Genomic DNA, 22,334 nt, shown 5'->3' with positions numbered 1-22,334 from the left:
TTTCGTTTCAGTGTTAAAAAATCATACGGATTAATGAAGATCCGTTTAAAATCGCTTAGATCCAGCCACGCCCTGGGAAAGCAAACCCGGCTCTCCAGATTAGAGGTCTCTGCTCTTAACCACTAAACCACACTGGCTCGCAAGGTGCACCGCATGGCATGACATCCCACTGAAGTCCCTCCCCTCCCCAACCCCCAAGTCGCCAGCTGTTTCCCATCCGCAGCTGGCAATCGTAGGAGGTCCCATCTCCCCTTCGAGTCTCAAGGCAGCTGCGGCAGAGTAGGCGTCTTGGGAGAGAAAGAAGGACTCCTCCTCTGTGATCCCGACTTCAGTCACCCCCGTCCCGCTACGCAACATCCGCTTAACCTGCAGCTGGGTGCCTCACAACATGTCAAATATTAGCGCGCACAACTTGACGAACAACTCAGAGCCCGTCCCTTTCCCCCACCCAGGATGACACTGGCGGGCCGAACCCCCCTCTCTGCCGACCGCGTCCCCGCGAAAGCCCCCCCCCCCGCAGGACCGCCCCTCCCCTCTCCCCTCCCCCCCGGAAGAAGCAGCCCGCCCTCTGCGGTCCTGCCCTCAGCGCCGCGCCGGGCTCTTGCGCCCGCCCGCCTCCAGGAGCCGCCTCCCTCGCTCTGTCGAGGCGCCATAGGGCGCAGGCAAAGGGTTTCCCCTTTGAAAGGGTTGCTTGAAGCTCGAGGACGGCCGGGAGGCCAAGTCCGATGGCCGGGGAGGAAGGCGGGAGCTCGGGCTCGTCCCCTGCTGCAGAGCCCAGTCCCGATCCGGGGGCTGGTGCCGGTGCCGCTGGAGGCGAGGCCGGCTATGACAGCAAATGCATTTTCTGCAGGATCACTCACGGGGAGGAGCCGGGGACCGAACTGCTGCCTTGCGAGGTGAGGCTACCCGGGAACACCCTCCTTCCCCCCCCCCCCCCCCGACCTCCTGAGCTCAGAAGAAGGGCCGGGGGACTCCTCTCCCTTACAGCGCCCCGTTTGCCCTAGGTCACGTTTGTAGCCCTAGAAAAGGAACCTGGGCTATGGCGGCGGGAAAAGAAAAAACGAGCCCCAATTCCTGCCTTCCGCCCAGATCCAGCTGTAAATTGGCCCTCAAGGCGTACATGCTGCTTCTCAGCATCTTGAAAAAGCGGTCTACGGCGAGCAGAACCCCGTCCGATGGGGCGATTTATTTATGATTCAGCGCCGTGCCCCATCTTTGTAACCTAAGCACGTTGTTAGGGCAGGCTTGTTTGTGGCATAACCTGTAGGTAGGTCGCTTGAGGAAAATAAAGAGCAAGGTTGCTGGAAGAAAATTGATAAAAGCATTACCGAGAGAGGGGAAGGACATGTTGAAAAGGGACCTGAAAAGGGCCCTGAAGGCAGAGAGAAAGGAGCGCAGATAGACTGGAAGTGGGCCTGGAGTAACAAAAAGGGAAATTGTCAGGAACTTTCCCAGAGATAACCGGGGGGGGGGGGGGGGGCTATGCACCTCATTGGTAGGTCTGTGAACAAGATTTGCTGTGATTCTCTGAAAGCCAGGTAGGAGCCAATTTAGCCAGATGAAATCTTACTGGCACACACAAAATAGTAGTTTGCCTGATTGACCCCACAAGGGGAAAATGTCCAGATTTCTGCCCCCCTGGGCAAATAGGGACTGACTGAAGGGGAAGACTGTAGTCCCTTCTTCCTGCACCACAGCCCCGTGCAAGCTTTGTATATCCCTAAAAGTAAACATGCAGAAGAGTTGTTTGTGTTCCTGTCCATTTCTTGTCATTTGCCATTGTCACCAAAGGGATTCCTTTGTGTTCATTCACTATTCTGTTAGACAATTAGAAGCATTGACTGTTTAAATCAGCAGCATACTGAAATATTGTTAAGGAACACAGAGGCTACAGCCTGATTGTGTCTTTTCTCTGAGGGCAGAGAGTATTGAAGACTAGATTCTTCTAGATTTATATGCCAGTTCTGTTTCTTGCATTGTCACCTTCATATCCTTTCTGACACCATTCCACCTGCTGCTTAGCAAATACTTTAGTGCCTTCACACTTCTTGTATGTTGCCATTTGAGAATCATTTTAATTACAGTCTTTTCTTGTTGGCTATTTAGCTGAGGTTGATGAATACTCTAATCTTGTTTTTCTGAGATAATTCAATGGGGACATTTCCTATTCAAATTTAATAATAATTTGGGTAACAAAAATGAGAAGGACACATACCGGATGGGTGTGTGTGAACAAGATATATGGTGAAACATGAGCAATCGGTGTCAAGTGGCTGCAAAAAAAGCTAATTCAGTCTTGGTGCCTCAACAGAGGCATAACATCCAGATCACAAGATATCATAGTCCTACTGCATTGACCAGGTTGTACTTTCAAAAATGGATGTGAACAGAATGGAGTGGGGGCAGAAGAGATTGACAAGGATGAGCAGGGGCCTAGAAACCAAGCCCATAAGACAAGGCTGAAGGACTTGGGAACATTCAGTCTGGAGGAGAAGGGGTGGTGTAGTATTTGAAAGGAGGGGGGAACTGTTCCTGTTGGCAGCAGAAGATAGGAATTGCAATAATTGGTCTAAATTGCAAGCAGAAAAATAACAGCTGGTTATTGGGGAGCTGACTAGTTCAGCAGTGTAATTGGCTACCTAGGGAGGTGGTAGCTGGCTAGATGATCACCTATTAGGGATGCTTTAGGATGACTCTGCATTGAGCAGGGGGTTGGACTAGATGACCTGTAAGGTTCCTTCTTAATGTGATTCTGTGAAACAAATAATGTAAACATTTAAATCATTTTAGCAAAATTAAATCATAGAATCATAAAGCTGGAAGATCTCCAGAGTCATCTAGTCCAATCCACCGCAGAATGCAGCAAATTCCATGCTCAGATGATGCCCCCCCCCCAAATAAAACCCCGTCAGAATTCATGGGCAGTCTGGCCTGGAGGAAATTCACCTCCTGACCCCAAAGTGGCAACCAGCATTTCCCTAGGCATGCAACAAAGGGCGACAAGAGTCAAGCATGGACACAGTCCCTTCTACAATCTGCCTAAACTCACAATCTGCCTACATTCACAGAATCAGCATTTCTGTGAGGTGGCTATCTAGCCTCTACTTAAAAACTTCCAAGGAAGGAGAGCCCACCAACTCCCAAGGAAGCCTGTTCCTCTGAGGAACCACTCTTGTCAGGAATTTCTTCTGCATGATTAACTGAAATTTCTTTTGAATGAATTTCATCCCATTGGTTCTGGTTCTATCCTCTGGAGCAACACAAAACAACTCTGCTTGATCCCCTATGTAACAGCTCTTCAAGGTCTTGAAGATGGCTATCATATCACCTCTTAGTCGTCTTCTCTCCAGGCTAAGCTTAGCAAATTTATTGATTTATTGATTTATTATATTTATAATAATATATGTAAAATACATCATGTACAAGCACTAGGGCTTATCCATGCTTCTTACTCCACATGTAGCCTATCTGACATGATTGACTTGCAGCACAGCAAACTCAACAAATATAGATAAACACACTATTTTTACATTTAGTATGTATATGGGGTGAAAACATTTCCATGAAAACATATAGCATCAGAAAATTTTCTGCCCTGTGTCACTGTTGATACCACTTCTCATTTAGCTTGGTGTAGTGGTTAAGAGTAGTGGTCCCCAACCTGCGGCTCCCTCTCCCCGCCCCCCCCCCCCCCCGCAGTAAAAAACTTCCCAGGCCACAAGCGGCAGGGCGGGGAGAGGGAACCAGGGCCGAGCGGGGAGATGTGCGGGCGCGGTCCGATGCAGGGGCGCGGCCCGCGGGCACGGGCCGATGTGCGGGCGCAGCTCGCGGGCGCGGCCCGATGCGGGGGCGCGGCCCACGGGCGCGGCCGGTGCGTGTGTGCGGGCCGCGCCCCAATGCCCTGCCGGTCCCCAACCTCAGAAAGGTTGGGGACCACTGGTTAAGAGCACTGACTTCTGAACTGGCGAGCGGGATTTCATTCCATTCTCCCCCAGCTGAGTGAATGTAGGTTCGTTACAGCACTGATAAAGCTGTTCTGACCGAGCAGTAATATCAGGGCTCTCTCAGCCTCACCTACCTCACAGGGTGTCTGTTCTGGGAAGAGGAAAAGTAAGTAAATTGTAAGCCACTTTGAGACTCCTGGTAGAGAAAAGTGGCATATAAGAACCAACTCTTCTTCTTCATTTAAACCCTCTTATGTAGGAAGAACTAAATGAATGGGTGTTAGTGCTGAAACACAGATACAGTGGACCCCAAAATGAAGGCTTCTTCCCACTTCTTGTGTACCATATACAAAGTTTTAGTCTGCAATGGGGCTATATCAAATTGGAGGTCTCACATGTAACCCTTACTATAGGTGTACTGGCGGCATCAGCAGCATGAAACATTTTTTGCCTGGTTAGGATGTTGTCCTGTCTGGACAGTTTTCCATGCCCTGGTAGCATTCAGATCAGAGTACTGCCATGTACGTTATATCTTTTAAAATACACCTTTGAAAAGTACTCAAAAATGATCCAGTGTTGGATAATTAGAGAAATTGCTTGCTACTATTAGTCAGTTGAACCATAGCTTGCTTGTGTTAAAATTATCTTCTTTATAGTCAAAGTGCTGGTTTAACTGATAAAGCTCTAAATGGTCCCAAGACATATGCCCTGAAAATACCCCAAATCTTTCAAAAATCTAAGCTTGTATCCCTGAAATGCATTGTCAATAGAGCTTCTTTTATAGTCTGTAATATAGATTAATACTAGCAAGAAAGCCCATTGTATTCAGGAATGCAATGGGAGATAGTGGGCGTGGTCAACAAGAGCAGGTAAAGTGGGGGACATACCTGAGTGGGCGGCAGCGTGTGGGGCATTGCGGGGGCCGGAGGCCACAGGGATGGGGCAGCGGAGGGTGACAGCGTGGGTGCCACATGGAGTAGGCCGCGTGCTGCCGCCCGGCTGGATGGACAGCGCGGTCTGGGAGGGGGCGGCCGTGCAGGTTGGGCAGTCGAGTGCCCCAGCGGTGGGTTGACAGCACGCAGCCAGGCTCTGGCGGTGCCATGGATGTAGTGCTGAAGCTGTTGGCCGGCTAACCTACGCGGCTGCCATCTCCAAGGCTGGGCCACCCGTGCAGCTGCGCAGCAGCAATGCTGGAAATGCCCTCCTCGCCGACCAGCTGTCTGGCAGCGAGGCTGGGTGAGCAGCTAGCGCGCACACGTCAGAGGTGGGCACTGTAGGGGCCAGCCCAATCCAGATACACCCAGCTTTGCTGGGCACATCCGAATTGGGCTGCTGAAGCGGCAGAAGCTCTGGACGGACAGGGATTTCCTGTCCCGGACAGCACCCGTACAGTCAGCTCCTGACCCGGACAGCGCCACCCAGATGGCCCTTTCAGAAATATAAGAGGAACCTGTTGTAAGGATATGCCTTTACCTCATCTGACTTGCTAAAATGGTTCTTATTGTCGTATAATGACATGTGTTTGTCATCTGAGTAACAAGTTTTCATTTTCTTTTCATTAGCATGAAGACCTGGTGTGCTTCAGAGATATCAGGCCTGGAGCGCCACATCATTACCTAGTGGTTCCAAAAATACACTTGGGAAACTGCAAGACTTTAAAGAGTGAGCACATTCCGTTAGGTATGTTGCTAACTTTAAAAACTAACCAAAGTACTGTTGGTGTTTTAGGGTATCTTGAGGTTTTGAGAATACAGCATTCTAATCTGATACTATTTTTGTCCTTGCATTGTTTGACTGTCGAAATAAAGAACAGTTCGTTCTGCATATACTGGGATCAGGAATTAACTCATCCTGGAATCTTCTGCTTTCCCCTATTGCTCCATCCTTCAGAAAACTGTATTTTGTCAGATCATACTAAAGCTGCAAATTTCAGCTTGAAGACTGGCTCTCCAAATGCAACTGTCTGCCTTTAAATGTAACCAATATATCTTCTGGTTCAAATAATATAGGGGTACTTGGTGATTGCCCAGAGTGCTTTTGCTTTTGGCTAAAGGGTTGTATGTGTTTGGAGTGGGTGTAGCTTGCCCAATTCAGAAGACTGTTTTAAATTACATATTATGGATCCTTTAGCTATGTTAGAAACTTGGTGCCCCTACTGGTTAGAATTCATTGGCTTAAGTTTTTCTAGGTTGCAAAGGTCTTCCAGCCTTATTCATTTCCTTGATCACCCATAGCCCTGAACTGTTTCAATAAATCTTAATACTGTGCTTTTTGTTTGGTCTTGTTTTTACTGGATAAGAACAGCTCTACTAACCAACTGTAGATACAAAAAATATCCCATTCCCAAACCTATCCCTTCTTGAAAATAAATCATGCTGCTTTCAGTGTAGTTAGCAGTTCAGTTTAGGTATTTCTGGGATTGAGCTGTTGGACTTTAATGCTTTGGAAATCTGATTTTTAAATCTGATTTTATTTTTTCCACGTGGATTTGACAGTGGAAAGAATGATGGCAGTTGGAAAGAGTATCCTTCAGCGAAATAAGTTTACTGACTTGAATGACGTAAGGTATGTTTCCAGAATGGAAAATATCTAATGTGTTTATAAAAACAAAATAGTATTGCATAACAAGTTTTTTTTTTTTTTAAGGATCATGAAATGGTTGTAATATAGCTGAGGCTCTTAGGACTTAGCATTAGGTTGCCCAGAGTTCTTTCACTTTCAGTTCTCAGAATGGAAAACAAAATGCTTTTAGTATTGAAGTATGGCCCTTAGCCATCCCATTATAATAGGCAGTTGAATGCATTTGATAGCAAGGCCAGAACAAGTGAAATGCCTTTAAATTTGCTTAAGCAAACCAATAAAAGAGTTTCTCTTGCTCTATGCACCTTCTTGTGTCCATGTCTAAAGCACTTCCAGACAACAAAGTTGTTATAGGGCAATGCTTTCCTGCATTACTGCAAATTGGGAGAAACCCAAGGAAAGTGAAGGGTAGTAATTTCTGCATAGTGCTATAGCTTGCGGGCAGGTGTGAGCTATAGAACAGAGAAAACAGGATTTTACTAATAAAATGGACAGGGGCATTGCATCTGTCCACTGATGCAGAACTAATTCCATCTGATTCTTTATTTCTGATAAAGACATAAAGTTCCCTATATATAGGAAATTTTCCTGGTTACCTGTTTAGGGGTGATTAATTATTTGTGTTCATTGTATATTGCATCCTTATTTTATTTATGCTGCTGAATGACTGATTAACTTTTCCTCTTTTTTCTCCAGGATGGGTTTTCACTGGCCTCCATTCTGCTCTATAGCCCACTTGCATCTTCATGTCCTGGCTCCAGCCAGTCAGTTGGGATTCTTGTCTCGAATGGTGTACAGAGTCAATTCTTACTGGTTTATCACAGTAAGTTCTGCCATTTGGTGAATTACCAATTGTAACATGCTGCAACTTCATTGCTCATGAGGCTCATAAGTTCATGTTGCTTCTAGCTGTAGAGACTTTGTTGTGAAATATTTGCTTATCATAATCTATAAAATCATGACTGTCCTTCCAATGATGTGTTGAATGCTTTAAATCCTCCCTCCTAAACGAGCTCCGTCCACCAGGAGACTTTTGAATGTTCAGTGCACCGGGAAGCACATGAGGGGGTATTTAAAGGGAATGGCTCTGCTCCTCTGGCCTGCTGCAGTCCTTTCCTCACCATAGAAATCCTTTCCTGCTGGTTCTTTAACCCACTCACCCCTCACATTTGCTGCCCAGACAGGATGCAGGAATGCTTCCTGAGCCCTGGAGGAGCAGCATGGGAGGCAAGGAATGGGCAAACCTCTCTCTTAATGGGGAGAGACTCTTGACCGGTCTTTAAAGCCCCCCACCCTTCTCTGCCCATTCAAGGTGCAAGGAGAAGGCTCTACACCCTAGAGTGGCAGCACAGGAGGCAAGGATCTGGCGAGCCCCTCTCCTATTGGGGAAAGACACTGACTGGATCTTTAAAGATCTCCCCCTGCTTTGCTGCCCATTCAGGGTGCTGAGAAAAGTCTTCCTGTACCCACAAGGGGTGGCGTGCGAGACAAGGAGCTGGCAAGTGCCTCTCCCAATGGGGTAAGAACCTCTGCCAAACCTTAACGCACCCCATCAGGCAGCAGGGAGAAGGCTACTTAGTGCCCATTGAATTCTAGCCCACAATGGACTTCACTGCTACTTCTTAATAAAATGGAACTGAGCCCTTCTATATCCGAGCTGATACGCCAGTTAAGCATTACTCCATCAGTCTGAATACTTGATATCAGTTCTTCAGTGAAACTGAGGTTGACATAGTCTTGTTCACTAGTTAAGGAGTGTAGACAATCCCAGTGCTTTAGTTTATAATTTTGCTGGTATTTGATTTTGTGCTATAAACTGCTTTAGTCACTCTTGACTGTAAAGAGCGAGGAAAGGGAATTCAAGTACCCACTAGGGGGGCTTCCACATGGAGATCATGCTCCAGGTCAGCATTCAGACTAGAACTGTTATCTTACTATCCACATAAATATTATCACCTCATTGTCCACTATCTAGCTTTCCCTGATATGGTCCTTTGGGAAATATTATAATACGTTTCATGTCAAGGGGACAGGAAGATGCACATTTCTGCAGATCACCTACTTTGTCATTGTTTTCCTTGTCCTGGATGTCTTGTAGCTGCCACTTTTTCTTCCTCCCCCTTAAAAAAAAAGTTGATAAATGACCTGACTACCTTGTCCTAACAATTGATATATTACTGTAGCATAGAAGTATATGTCAATTACTGGTGTTAGGCTACAGTACTGTTGCTTACCAGGTCTGAACAGTGAGGAAGAGTTTGCTGTAGCTTCAGGTGATAGCAGTATGTCAATTGCCCTTAAAAAGAAAGCACCCTCTAGTGGTTTGTGGATCAGGCAAGCAAAGTGTGGGGAAATGAATTATCAGCATATGGAAATAAACCAAGGAGATGGCATAGCATTGAATGATGATTGAACTTAGCCCAGAGGCATCTAGTTACTGACCACTGTTACTGCCTATTAATTGTGCTAATTACCCTTGAAGGACCTAGTCTGAAATCTACACAAGAGGATGTGTGTCTTTTCTGCAAGCTTTGGAGTAGTCTGTTAAGTCAAAAAGCTAACAAGTCTTTGGAAACAAGCCAGAGGAAGCCCTAACTTTACCTCACACTTTGTTTCAACAGGCTGAACAACTGATGGAACGACTGAAGGCCGAAAGTGCTAACAGCTGAAAAGCACTTGCCTCCAGACAGCACTTTGGCTTGTGACCCTTCAACACAATTGAAGACAAGTATTGAAAATGCTGCTATACAATGGTTGAATTAATGGTTAGTGAACATTGTACCCTAAAATTCTCAGGCCACTATCTGAAATAAGAAAACCCCCAAGCACTTTTTAGAGCATTCATGTCTACAAATCAGAAAATTAAGTGTCCTGTGTCTTCAAACAGATAATTATGAATCCTGCATAAAAAAGCAATTTAATATGACATCTGGATTGTCTGATTGTGCTTAAACAATGCAGGGGTTTTGTGCCTATGGAATATATGAGCAACTCTTGGCATCACAGTGTTAACAGTAGTTATGATGACTATATTGGTGCTAAATCACTTGATCACTGATGCATTTACATGACTAAGTAGAACTGAGTATAATGAGAGAGATTATACTGTCGGACCACAATATGATTGTTTGAATGTAGACTATCTAGTTAAGTGCATGCGTTTAAGACTAGGAAGTGAATTATAGGACAGATTTAAAGTAAAGTCATGGTTTTGTTGAACTTAAGGTTGTAACAGTTGAACATATTTAGACAGTTCAGGGGGATTATGCTGAGCCTAAACTTGTCTCCTAAATATTGCTGTGGAATGTAGGGGCATTGTCATAGACATTAGGGTATGTTTCACACAGCGAAACTGTGCAGACAGAGCTTGGCGTCCAAGCTTTAGGCAAATGGCAAAATGGAGATGATTCAAAACTTAACTTAAAATGACTTTCCTCAGCAACTTTGCTGTTTAGTTAACTGTTGTCTTCACAGTGATGCTAACCTTATGCAATGTTCATACACCTTAAGTTCATCAACTTTTTGTCAAGAAAAATAACTTGAATGAGGGGTGATTACAAACAAGCATTACTTAAGCAATGTAATTACTTCGTACTGTTGCCCATTACATTAGTGTTCAAAGTATGCCAAAATAAAACAACCACTCTTTGTGTCTTTCTCTGGACTTTAGAGTTTTAATCGTATTTATTGGTTATTTAGCATGTATTTTGCTACAAGGATTAACTTACTTTTGAATGTTTAAAATTATTCAGCAAACTCAAGTCTCCGGTAAAACTCTGGGAGGGGGAAGCTGCGTCCGTGTTGAAATGTTAAAAATTAAATGTTGAAGTAAGAATAGACTATATGTGTAGTGTGAATGTGAATTTATGTAAAAGAACTGTGAATGTACATAATGGTTGAAACACTGTTATGAAAAGGAAAACGCCTAATAAAAGCCATTATCCATGGATCTCTTGAACAATTTTGTATCTAGAATCTGAGCAGGAAATTTGCTAATTGCATACTGCAGACTTTCTGAAGTACAGGAGTGCAACACCTTATCAAAATATCCTGCTCCTCCATTAGAACCATTGTGAATCCTACACAAAGTGTGTGAATTTGAGACTAGCTGTTGCTAAATGATAGTTGGTTTGCACTAACCTATTTTATGTGGTGTCTGAAAGCTTGTAATCTTAAATGAATTGCTTGAAATCAATAAACGTTTTATTGGGAAAGTGTTTATTTTAAAGTTGAGGCAAAAAGTACAATCTAAATAACAGTATCCTAAGAAAAAACTAAAGTACTTGGTTTATATCACTTCTATTTCTTTATACATTCATGCCTTCATTTCCAAAGTGATAACTCATTAAATATATTGCTCACATTTCCAGATCCAGTGATCTTTCAAACTGGTTGGATAGAATGTGGGAGTCCATCAGGTTTTAATACATAAGCATAAGTTAGCACATACTCATTGCAGAATTCATTGGCAAAGCTGTAAACTCATTACAAAATATTTAGTTTCTGCTCCTTTTAAATAATTTCTTTGTTTTGGCCAACCAGCACTGTTGATGTTTAAGGCTTTAAACTGTTCTCAGCTGCATACAATTTGGTTAATACCTAGATATTTTACTCAAGTAAGGTAATAATCACACTGTCATCTTTTCCTTGCCAAAGCATTTCACCTTCAAAATCAACCAAGCCATGTTTCCTTGCTCTCAGTAGAACACCAACGACTTTATTGGATATGGTCACATATCTGTCAAATAGCTGTTTGAATGTTATCTTTACATGTCCATCCTGGTCTGTCTCCCCAACATTTCTTATAACCAGGCATAGTTCTTCCACTTCCTTGCCTATGTGAGTATGAGCATCTTTCCCTCTCTGTTCTGTTCTGGAGCCTTCGAGGGGTCTCCCATAGGTAGCATCTCCCCTTCGTGCACACAGAGTTACTGGCCTGTTGCTGCTGAATGGATTCCGTCTCTGATAATCAACATGATCTTCAGACCAACTTTGCCAGCCTCTTGCTAGTTCTCCCACAGTACCAGTGTGGGTTTCGTCTGCCTTGATATTCTGCACTTTGCTTCTCTCCATGTTGCAAGGACACTTCAGGATACACACAAAGCAGCTCTCACCCAAAGTTACAGCTGTAGAAACAATACAAAAAGCATCTCACTAACTTGATCAAAACAACAGCCTAAACTGCTCCCGTGTAGTAAAATAGTACTTATGTAATTTTACTCACCTCTTCTTCCTAGGAGAAATGACTTCTGTCAGCCCAAGATCTTACACTTCCCATTTGCATTATACATTTCTATTGGGGGGGGGGGAGAGACCAAAATCCTTAAACAAAGCACTGATTTGTAGACTTTTTACCTACAAGAACTGACATAAAGCTAGTTCTCTGTAATATCTTAGACCCATATCCAGAAGTCTAAAGGAATTAAGAGACCTCCCAAGTAAATAATGCATAGTTTACAGACATGCAGCCTAATGTTCTTCATGCTGACACAGAAGCAAGTTCCATTAAGATGATTAAAGCTTTCAAGTAAATGTACTTAACTGCAGCCCTCAGTCTAAGCATCAGTATTGTGATTACTTGCTCTGCAGTAAGATGCCTTTGGGAAAGCTGTACTCACACTTCTTCAAAGGTACCTCTTCTCTGCAAGTGAAACAAGCTGCCGCTAGTCATTTTGGTGCGTGACCCATTTAATGCACTCAAGCCCCCTTGATGGATGTTACAGCAAGCCAATCAGGGCAACAATGCTTACCAAGGGGAGGGGATTCCCCCCAAAAAAGATGAGTAATTATTTTAAGGTGGAAAGAGTATTTAGTAATATACAAACATAAAATATAATTTTACTGCTTACAAAATGGCAGAGAAAGAAAACCCAGTTTACAAAGAACAGCATGAGTGCATCCTACGAGACCATCCTTAACCTAAAAAAGAGTAATCTGAAAGAAGAGTGCTTGCACACAGATTAAAACTTGATTGGTTTTAAAGGTCCCACTGGATACATACTTTGTTCTGTGGATTCAGACCAACACCTGAATCTCAAAAAAAGTGTTATTAATGTTCTGATGATTAGGATCAACTAAAAGTGTCAAATAAGGCAGTAGATTCAAGCTGGTAGCTGTATTGCTCTGAAGCAGCAGAGCAAATTTAGAGTTCAGTGGCTCCTTTAAGACCAACCAATTTTTATTCAAGGTATGAGCTTTCGTGTGCATACACTTCCTCAGACACAATATGTATGAGTTGAAAGTCTTCAGAAGTTTTGACAGTTTTTTCTGTAGCGGAGTTTAGTATATATTTAGTACTGTATATACATTTTCTGATTACAAAAATAGTCCTTTAAAATGCATATACGAACAAGAGCTATGATATCTCCAGTAAAAAAACACACACCTGTCTAGGTGGGACCAAGTCACAATCCTGTTCATGCCACAGAATAAACCCACCGAATAAACTGGACTTGCTTATGAATTAAGCATGCATAGAATTGCACTGCAAATTAAGGGTACAGTCGGAGAGGCTGAGTTTCTAGTTATTTAAAGTCTCAGCCTCATCCCTACAGGCCAAATACCTTCACGTGGCAATAAATCCTTTTGATGATGCCTAAAAGGCGAACGGTTGCTTAAGACACTCTGCTAGGGGAAAAAAACCCAAAACTAATTATAATTATTCTCACCTTCCTTTTTTATTAATTTTTAAGAAGGCACAACAGACAGCTATTTTACTTCAACAGCCCCAGCCCCCCGGTTATAGCATTCCGTTCGGCAGGCGACTCGCTGCTCTCGCCGCCACCCGCTTCCTCCGCAGCCTTCCGGTCCCTTTATTCGCTCCAGCTCCAACTCCGGCTCCGACACCGCCTCTCTCTCGGCCAGCTCCTCCCCGGTTCGGCTCAGCGCATGCGGCCCTCGGAAGGCAGCCGCCGGGGGGCTATGGCGCTGCGCGGGTCAGGGCTGACGCGTTACCTGCTGCTGCTGGCGCAGGAGAACCTCGAATTCCGGCTACCGGTGAGTCCGAAACGAGCGCGCGCCTGTGAGGCCGCCTGCTGGAGGCGCCCCCGCCCCCCCCCCCGCGTAAGGCACGGTCGGTTCAAAAAGCACGGGACTGTGCTGGCCCCTCGTGCGTCGCCTCGGCTTGCCTTCCCTAGAGGGCTAACGCCTGCTCATGTGGGGTGATGCACAAAGACCAGTCTGTAACGACTTGATAGTCCATCTCCCTTGTCCGTGCTTTCCAAACTAGTTTTCTGTGTGGGAGCCGTGTGATTTGGGGGAGGAAGCTTAAAAAGTGCTTGGGCTAGATTGCCAGAAATGCAGCTTCCAAACAGACATTCACTCTTTCAAACGAGCGTTAGGAGAAGCGGAAAAATATGATCCTTGTAGGGTAGGTGGTGATGTGTGTAAGGTGCTGACGTAGCCAACTTATGACAACCCCAAAGGGGTTTTCATGGCATGTGAGATGATTTGTCATTGCCTTCATTGGAAGGGTCTTTGTTGGTGGTCTCCCTTCCAAGGACCGACTCTGCTTAGTTTCTGAGGTAGGGTGTGAGGGGAGGAGGTGGCCCAACTGGGCTCTCCAGATGTCCATGAACTACAATTAGCCCCTGGGGTTCATGGACATCTGCAGAGTCACAGTTTGGTCACCCCTGGGCTATACCATGATGCCCTCCTCCTCAGGAGGTGAGGTGCAAGCTAGAGTTATTAGCCACACTTCATAGGTTGGTGGGGCATGACTGATAGATCTTTACTGTTATATAGTTTATTGTTGTACTGGCCAGAGCATTATACAATTAAAAGAAGTGGTGCAAGATCAAAGAACGTTCTAACAGTTGACTCATAGGATCACAAAGAGTCAGACACAACTGAATGGGTAACATCATTATCAGGTTACTGTTATAATCCCAACAGTGTGGGTTGGGGAGAGGGAGGAGCATGGGAATAGTGGTTTCTAACAACTATACAATGTGGATCCACAGTTGCAATGCCACCAGGCATGCTGAAGGTGATACAACTTCCTTCATATTTCAGAGATTGATTGATGCTAGTTGTCAACTAAATTGCTGCCCAATTGCTCTTTATCTGTGAAGTACAATAAGACCGGGCAGGCTCTAAGGCACCTGACTTGATAGAAGAGAACAGGACTATTTCTACTGGTCCTGCCACCCAACATTCAGTCAGCCATGTCTTCAATAACTGCATAGGATCCCAGGTGACTGGGAATGATATAAAAAGCAGTCCTGATTGTTCGAGACATGCTTGCGGGGGAGCAGGCCCCCCTGAGGTCAGTGGTTCATGAGTAGCACCTAGGATTTCACTTCAATTTAAATTGTGACACAATGTGGAAAATCCCTCACTTTGCAGCAAGGTTAATGTAGCAAAGATGCTATCTTCATCTCCCTTCGGCCATTGATCACAGACTGCACCATTAAAGATGGTCATTTGGTGGATATACAAGAGAGGCCCTTTTCTGTGGCAGCTCCAAAATTATGGAACAGTCTCCCCAAGGAGCTGCACCTGGCCCCCTCATTGTCAATATTCAGAAAGCAATTGAAGACCATTATATTTAGGAACACATTATGTTCAATTTAACTTTTATTATTGGCAGTTCTTGTTTTTATTATTAGAATACAAGAGAAACCATGTTGGATCAGGCCAATAGCCCATCCAGTGCAACACTGTGTATCTAGAAGGAGGAGGAGGTTTTTATATCCTGTTTTTCACTATCTGAAAGAGTCTCAAAGTGGCTAACAATCACCTTCCCTTCCTCTCCCCACAAAATACACCCTGTGAGGTAGGTGTGGCTTAGAGAGCCCTGATATTACTGCTGTGTGAGAACAGCACTATCATAGAATTATGGAATCATAGAGTTGGAAGGGGCCATACAGGCCATCTAGTCCAACCCCCTGCTCTACACAGGATCAGCCCTAAGCATCCAAGAAAAGTGTGTATCCAACCTTTGGTTGAAGACTGCCAGTGAGGGGGAGTTCACCACCTCCTTAGGGAGCCTATTCCACTGCTGAACTACTCTGACCGTGAAAATGTTTTTCCTGATATCTAGCCTATATCGTTGTACTTGTAGTTTAAACCCATTACTGCGTGTCCTCTCCTCTGCAGCCAACAGAAACAGCATCCTGCCCTCCTCCAAATGACAACTTTTCAAATACTTGAAGAGGGCTATCATGTCCCCTCTCAACCTCCTTTTCTCCAGGCTGAACATTCCCAAGTCCCTCAACCTATCTTCATAGGGCTTGGTTCCTTGGCCCCAGATCATCTTCGTCGCCTTCCTCTGTACCCTTTCAATTTTATCTACATCCTTCTTGAAGTGAGGCCTGCAGAACTGCACACAGTACTCCAGGTGTAGTCTGACCAGTGCCGTATACAATGGGACTATGACATCTTGTGATTTTGATGTGATGCCCCTGTTGATACAGCCCAAAATAGCATTTGCCTTTTTTACCACTGCATCACACTGCCTGCTCATGTTTAGTTTACAATCTACAAGTACCCCAACTATCAGGACTGTGACTAACCCAAGGTCACCCAACTGGCTGCATGTGGAAGAGTGGGGAATTAAATTTGGCTCTCCAGATTAGAAACTGCCACTCTTACCCATTATACCAAGCTGACATTTGGAAGCAAAATGTGATGGATTTAGGTTTCAAGCAGTGCCCAAATGTTTGGGCTCCTAGCATGGGCATTGTTGAATTTATGGGTGGTTCTAACTGCTGTTTCCTTGAATCAGTCACTCTTTGTACACATTCATATACAGCTTGTTTTGGAGTTAAACAGTTAGATAATTAATATTTAAATGATTTGTTTCTTTTCTGAAACTACCGGATAATAGTTTTGTTCTGTAATATTTCTTTTTAGGAAATAAAGTCTCTTATCTCCCTCAATGGTGGACAATTTTGTAGTCAACTGGAGTCAAACCTAAATGTAAGTACTAGGTCAGGAATATAATCTTAAACTACTATGTGCTTTATGATATTCCCCCAAATGTTTTAGTGAAAAAACATACTATAGAAGAAGAAGAGTTGGTTCTTATACGGTGCTTTTCCGTACCCGAAGGAGGTTCAAAGGGGCATACAGTCGCCTTCCCATTCTTCTCCCCACAACAGACACCCTGTAGGGTGGGTGAGGCTGAGAGAGCGCTGATATCACTGCTCGGTCAGAACAGTTTTATCAGTGCCGTGGCGAGCCCAAGGTCACCCAGCTGGTTGCATGTGGGGGAGCGCAGAATCGAACCCGGCATGCCAGATTAGAAGTCCACACTCCTAACCACTACACCAAACTGGCTCTGACTATAGAGCAAACCTTGAATCTAACAGGCATTACATGATTTATTTGGAAACAGACCATTCCATGCAGAGCTGCTGATGTTTTAAACTGGGACACAAAAGACATTTGGTTAAAATATTTCCAAAAAATGAAATTTTTTGTCTGAATACAGACATTCTGTTTGACACTGCGGTGGTTCTTTGGGAGTCTGCCCCTTTCCAGCGGAACTGATGAAGGCAATACCTTCATGACAGTGTAACGTCCGACTTAGTCTACCAATCGCTTTTAAAAGCAATGTTGTTAGTTATCATAAATTCTTTCATAGTTTTACAGTACAATCCTAAGCAGAGCTACATACAATTGACCATAGTTGCCTTTCAGCACTGGTACTGGAGGGGGGTGTCAGTTGCAGAGGATGGAGCTGGGGCTGGCCTGTGGGGTTCTGCACAGTTCACTCTTATCCGCCGTGTAGCTTAATATCCATATGAAGTTTCTGGTAGATGTCATCAAGAGGTTTGGGCTGCAATGTCACCAATATGCGGGTGATACCCAGTGCTGCCTTTCTTTCCACCTAACTGCAGAGATGTTGTTTGTCTGAATCAATGCTTGACATCAGTAATTGGTGGTATGAGGGTGAACAAGCTGAAACATAATCCTGACAAAACACAGAAAGGTACACCTGGGACAAATTATGCTTATTTTGGATGGGATTATACTCCCCTTGAAAAGATGGGTTTGCACCTCGGGAGTGCTGTTTGACACAGTGGTCACCTTAGAAAACTACGGTGGTTCAGAGTGCATCATCTGCAACCATTCCTGGATCAGTCACATGTAGCTACAGTGATCCATACCTCAGTATTCATATACTGTATATCTGCTGGAGGACATGCTTTAGTTACTTTTTGTTTTCTTCCCAGTGATTTTGCTGGGTAGAAGAGCGATTTTTCAGCATGTACAATGAAAAACTAATTTCCTGAGTTCAACTCTTACCAAACACTCCTTCTTATGTTATGGTGAGATTTGGATAGAATTATTCTAGGAATAACAAATAATCTCACTTGGTGTAGGTGAATAGCGAATTGCTTTACCTGAGGGGAAGATGGAATTTTAATTACAGCTGTCTACAGTATTTACTTAGAACTAAAGTGACTGGTTAAACCCTTAGGAAACCCACGAAAGCAAGTCAATATGAAGAAGGCTTAAAGCATAAACGTTAGCACAACTCTCTGTGGAAGAAGGGAGACATATTATGCTGGATGTGACTGGTGAGCAATGGATGTGACTGGTGAGCATTCTTGGCTGTCTTCCTCCTTGCTCCATCTATTTGGCCTCCACTTTTGCGACCTCTGTGTCAGCTGTTAGGATGAAGCAAATGAGGATACAACAAAGAAAAGGCAGCTTGGAAAAGGACAAGGCTGATAAGCTTCAACCAACATTTAATTGATCAAGATATTTGTTAATTTGTTTGCAAAGGCAGACTTGCAACACACATTGTTTACCCTCTTATACTAGGAGTGTAGCAACATAAGCAATGCAGATTTTATTCCCACTCTCCTTTTCCTTAGAACTGTTCCTCTTTTCCTTTCAGTCTCCATTTTGGATTCTCAACTTACTTTCCGAAGAGATGGCTAGAGGACTAATGAAGCGGACAGTATGTGCCAAGTAAGGATTATGTATTTAGAAATAAAGAGTCCTCTTGCTCTTCTGCATGCACCTTTCTGTGTCACAGAGGCCTCCTCCTTCCTATCCATTCTGAAGCAGCAGTTGCTGTTCCAGTAGACTTTCACAGTCCCATTCTCAGCAGTGCTTTGAATAGGCAGCACCAGGGGTTGAACATTGAATCTTCTATATGCAAAGCTCATGCTTTTTAACATTGAGTTGCTTGTTCTCATCTCTAAGGGCCACATCTTGCATGTAATCCGGGATATGAAAATGACCATCTTCACTAAGTGACAGTATGAATATCAGTTCATTTTTAATGAAGATGTTGAGTACAAAGATATGAAAAGTAATAGGCAACCTTTTTTTTTACAAGTGCAAGATAATATAATTTTTGTGATATTTTCAGGTCTATATTTGAATTGTGGGGCAGAGGCAAGTCTGTTGAAGAACTGCACTCTTCACTGAAGAAATACCCAGTAGAGAAAATGGTTTGTATATGACAAGTCCTGGAATAGGAGAGAGCATGTTACAAAATGCCCCAACGGGGCATTTATTGTAACCTAATCCATATAACATTGTTTTATTTTAGGAGCCATATCTACAGTCGAACTTTACATACAAAATAAAGGTTCATGCTTTTAACAAAACGCTAACACAAGAAGAGAAGATTGAAAGAATAGATGTAAGTAGACATTAATCTCTAGAACTAGTTTCAGAACTGTTATTAGAGAATGAACTTAGTAGTGGAACCACATGTGTACGTTTCATTGCCACAGAGTTTATTTTGAAGTCATAATTTGCATACTGGAATTGTTCCCTTTGTAATATCATAGGTAAAGGTAAAGGTATCCCCTGTGCAAGCACCGAGTCATGTCTGACCCTTGGGGTGACACCCTCCAGCGTTTTCTTGGCAGACTCAATACAGGGTGGTTTGCCATTCCCTTCCCCAGTCATTACTGTTTTGCCCCCAGCAAGCTGGGTACTCATTTTACCGACCTCAGAAGGATGGAAGGCTAAGTCAACCTTGAGCCGGGTGCTGGGATTGAATTCCCAGCCTCATGGTCAGAGCTTCAGATAGCATGTCTGCTGCCTTACCACCCTGCACCACAAGAGGCTCTAATTGTCTGCAAAACCCCTGGCATAAAATGAGAAATGGCCTAAACTTTTATATAAATTGGCCTCTCCTTGAAATTCTTACGTGTGAATCTCAAATCATGGGGGGCAAACTAAGCTGTGCTTGACCCTTCTGGAAGATTTAAATCTTCCCATATAGATTCACATTTAATTTTTGCATACATATGTGCAAGAACTATTAATCATCTGAAAAATATAGCTTTGAAAAGCTTTTATTGCTTGGTGCATACTTTAGTGCCTTTCCTGGCACTATAAGGTGATATAAGTTAATATGGGCAACCTTACAATTTGATGTCGGTGGAGTATCTGTTCTGGGTGCAACTCTCTTCTCTAAAGTGGCAGATTTGCAGTCTGCAAATACTCCCGTACCCTTGGCTGCATGTTAACAGTAGCTTCAGTTCATATGTTAGCTGTGACCTTCATCATAGATCAGTCACATGCATCCATGCCCTGGATATAACTGGGATAGATTGTCACCATGCATTCTTCATGGAGGCTGTCTGGGAATATAGTCTGGAAATGTCAGATATGGTTTCAGAATTTGAGAGGAGAGATTATATTACCCAACCATTGTAGAGTAGCTGCACTATCAGCTTCCAGGCCCATTTCAAGGTTCTGACACTGCTTAAGTTTTGAGAGGCAGTGTGATGTAGTGGTTAAGAGCAGCAGACTCTAATCTGGAGAACCAGGTTTGATTCTGTCCTCCTCCACAAGCAGCTGGCTGGGAGACATTGGGGCTGTCACAGTTCTCTTAGGACTATTTTCTCAGAGCAGTTCTCTCAGAGCTCTCTCAGCCCCACTTACCACATAGAGTGCCTGTTGTTGGGAGAGGAAGGCAAAGGTGTTTGTAAGCTGCTTTGGGACTCCTTCAGGTAGGGAAAAGCGGGATATAAAAAAACAGCTCTTCTTAAAACCTTGTAAGACCTTAGCCTGGCATATCTAAGGGAAGGGCTTTTCCTGTGTGAACTGTTAGATTCTATCAAATCAGGCAGTGGTGATTTGCCTCTTCATCTATCTTTCCTCACCCCAGAAGTACCAGCTGTTAGAACAAAGTATGTTGTGAAATAGATTGCTTCACTATTTGCTGTTTACGTGAGAACTTTTGTCCCCAAGTATTCCAGTAAATTAACAAAGTGATGTCAAGCAGATCTGCACCCTTTTAAGCCCACTGACTTCTATGAACTTGAAAATCATAGAATAATAGAGTTGGAAGGGACCTTATGCACTATGTAGCACACTTGCAACCCTATTGCTCATCCACTGTAACCTGCCACCCCTTAAGCCTGCACAGAATAAGCCTCTCCATCAGATGAATATCCAGCCTCTGTTTAAAAATTTCCAAAGATGGAGAACCCACCACCTCTCGAGGAAGCCTGTTCCACTGAGAAAGCTCTTTAAGTGACAGGAACTTTTTCCAGATGTTTAGACAGAATTTCTTTTGAATTAATTTCATCCCATTGGTTATGGTCTGTCCCTCCAGGGCAAGAGAGAACAACTCTGTTCCATCCTCTATATGGCAGCCTTTTAATTACTTGAAGATCATAGAATCATAGAGTTGGCCATCATCCAATCCCCTGCTCACCACAGGATCAGCCCTAAGCATCCTAAAGCATCCAAGAAAAGTGTGTATCCAACCTTTGCTTGAAGACTACCAGTGAGGGGGAGTTCACCACCTCCTTAGGCAGCCTATTCCACTGCTGAACTACTCTGAATGTGAAATTTCCCCCCCTGATATCTAGCCTATACATCCCCAAGTCCCTCAGCCTATCTTAATAGGGCTTGGTCCCTTAGTTATCAAATCCTCTCTCAGTTGTCTCCTCTCTAGGCTAAACAGAACAAGCTCCCCTAACCTTTCTTCATACGTCTTGGTCTCCAAACCCCTCACCATCTTGGCCTCCTCTGAACATGTTCCAGTTTGTCTAGATACCTCTTCAACTGGGGTGCCCAAAACTGAACACAGTACTCCAAGTGAAGCCGAACTAGAGCAGAGTAAAGCGGAACCTTAAAGAGATGGGAATACCAGAGCATCTTATTTCTCTCTTGAGAAACCTATATGCAGGTCAAGAAGCAACAGTTAGAACCAAGCATGGAATCCGTAAGGTGCAAGGTGAAGGTGCACTGCAAGGTGAACAAACCGGTCAGTCCTAGAGGAGATCAGCCCTGACTGCTTTTTAGAAGGCCAGATCCTGAAGATGAAACTCAAATACTTTGGCCACCTCATGAGAAGGAAGGACTCCCTGGAGAAGTGCTTAATGCTGGGAGCGATTGAGGGCAAAAGAAGAAGGGGACGACAGAGAATGAGGTGGTTGGATGGAGTCACTGAAGCAGTAGGTGCAAACTTAAATGGACTCCGGGGAATGGTAGAGGACAGAAAGGCCTGGAGGATCATTGTCCATGGGGTTGCGATGGGTTGGACACGACTTCGCACCTAACAACAACAAAGCGGTACCATCACCCCCATGATCTGGACATGATAGTCCGTTTGATACAGCCCAAAATCCCATTTGCTTTTTTAGCCACCGAATCACACTGTTGACCCATGTTCAATGTATGGTCTACTAAGACTCCTAGATCTTTTTCGCACATGCTACTGCCAAGACAAGTCTCCCCTATCCTATAATGGTGTATTTGGTTTTTCCTACCTAAATGCAGAACTTTACATTTGTCCCTATTGAACTTCATTTTATTCAGCTTAGCCCACACCTCGAGCCTATCAAGATCATCCTGTATTTTGATTCTGTCTTCTGTTGT

The 22,334-nt window shown here is 44.0% G+C and overlaps 2 protein-coding genes and 1 pseudogene across 11 annotated transcripts in view; 2 read left to right on the top strand and 1 right to left on the bottom strand.

Annotated features, from left to right (window-relative positions):
* The first annotated feature begins 559 nt into the window (after positions 1 to 559).
* Positions 560 to 10,471, top strand: HINT3 (histidine triad nucleotide binding protein 3). The gene is made up of 5 exons (XM_077300146.1): positions 560 to 896; positions 5,507 to 5,624; positions 6,440 to 6,509; positions 7,221 to 7,347; positions 9,146 to 10,471. The coding sequence occupies exons 1-5, from the start codon at positions 726 to 728 to the stop codon at positions 9,191 to 9,193; spliced, it is 534 nt and encodes a 177-aa protein (XP_077156261.1). The 5' UTR covers positions 560 to 725; the 3' UTR covers positions 9,194 to 10,471.
* A 250-nt stretch (positions 10,472 to 10,721) lies between these two features.
* LOC143819060 (actin-binding Rho-activating protein pseudogene) lies at positions 10,722 to 13,475 on the bottom strand (annotated as a pseudogene). Of its 5 annotated transcripts, XR_013224754.1 has the most exons (4): positions 13,193 to 13,473; positions 12,143 to 12,165; positions 11,749 to 11,817; positions 10,722 to 11,650 (listed from the first exon to the last, which is right to left on the bottom strand). The product of XR_013224754.1 is annotated as an actin-binding Rho-activating protein pseudogene, transcript variant X2 (transcript). The 5 variants fall into 5 exon arrangements; XR_013224745.1 differs by lacking the exon at positions 12,143 to 12,165; XR_013224762.1 differs by lacking the exons at positions 12,143 to 12,165; positions 13,193 to 13,473 and adding an exon at positions 12,910 to 13,173.
* Positions 13,366 to 22,334, top strand: part of TRMT11 (tRNA methyltransferase 11) — a 38,805-nt gene continuing 29,836 nt past the window's right edge. For 4 of the 5 annotated variants that reach the window (XM_077300130.1, XM_077300106.1, XM_077300123.1 and 1 more), the window contains exons 1-5: positions 13,366 to 13,520; positions 16,380 to 16,445; positions 18,376 to 18,449; positions 18,856 to 18,937; positions 19,039 to 19,131. In XM_077300130.1, the coding sequence (XP_077156245.1) occupies positions 13,413 to 13,520; positions 16,380 to 16,445; positions 18,376 to 18,449; positions 18,856 to 18,937; positions 19,039 to 19,131 (423 nt within the window). In that variant the 5' untranslated portion in view covers positions 13,366 to 13,412. The remainder of the gene's footprint in view (positions 13,521 to 16,379; positions 16,446 to 18,375; positions 18,450 to 18,855; positions 18,938 to 19,038; positions 19,132 to 22,334) is intronic. The other variant, XM_077300095.1, reaches the window with a different exon arrangement.

This window comes from Paroedura picta, chromosome 1, assembly GCF_049243985.1.
Source record: "Paroedura picta isolate Pp20150507F chromosome 1, Ppicta_v3.0, whole genome shotgun sequence".
NCBI classification, from domain to species: Eukaryota; Metazoa; Chordata; class Lepidosauria; order Squamata; family Gekkonidae; genus Paroedura; species Paroedura picta.
This window is presented reverse-complemented; position numbering and strand designations above follow the sequence as displayed.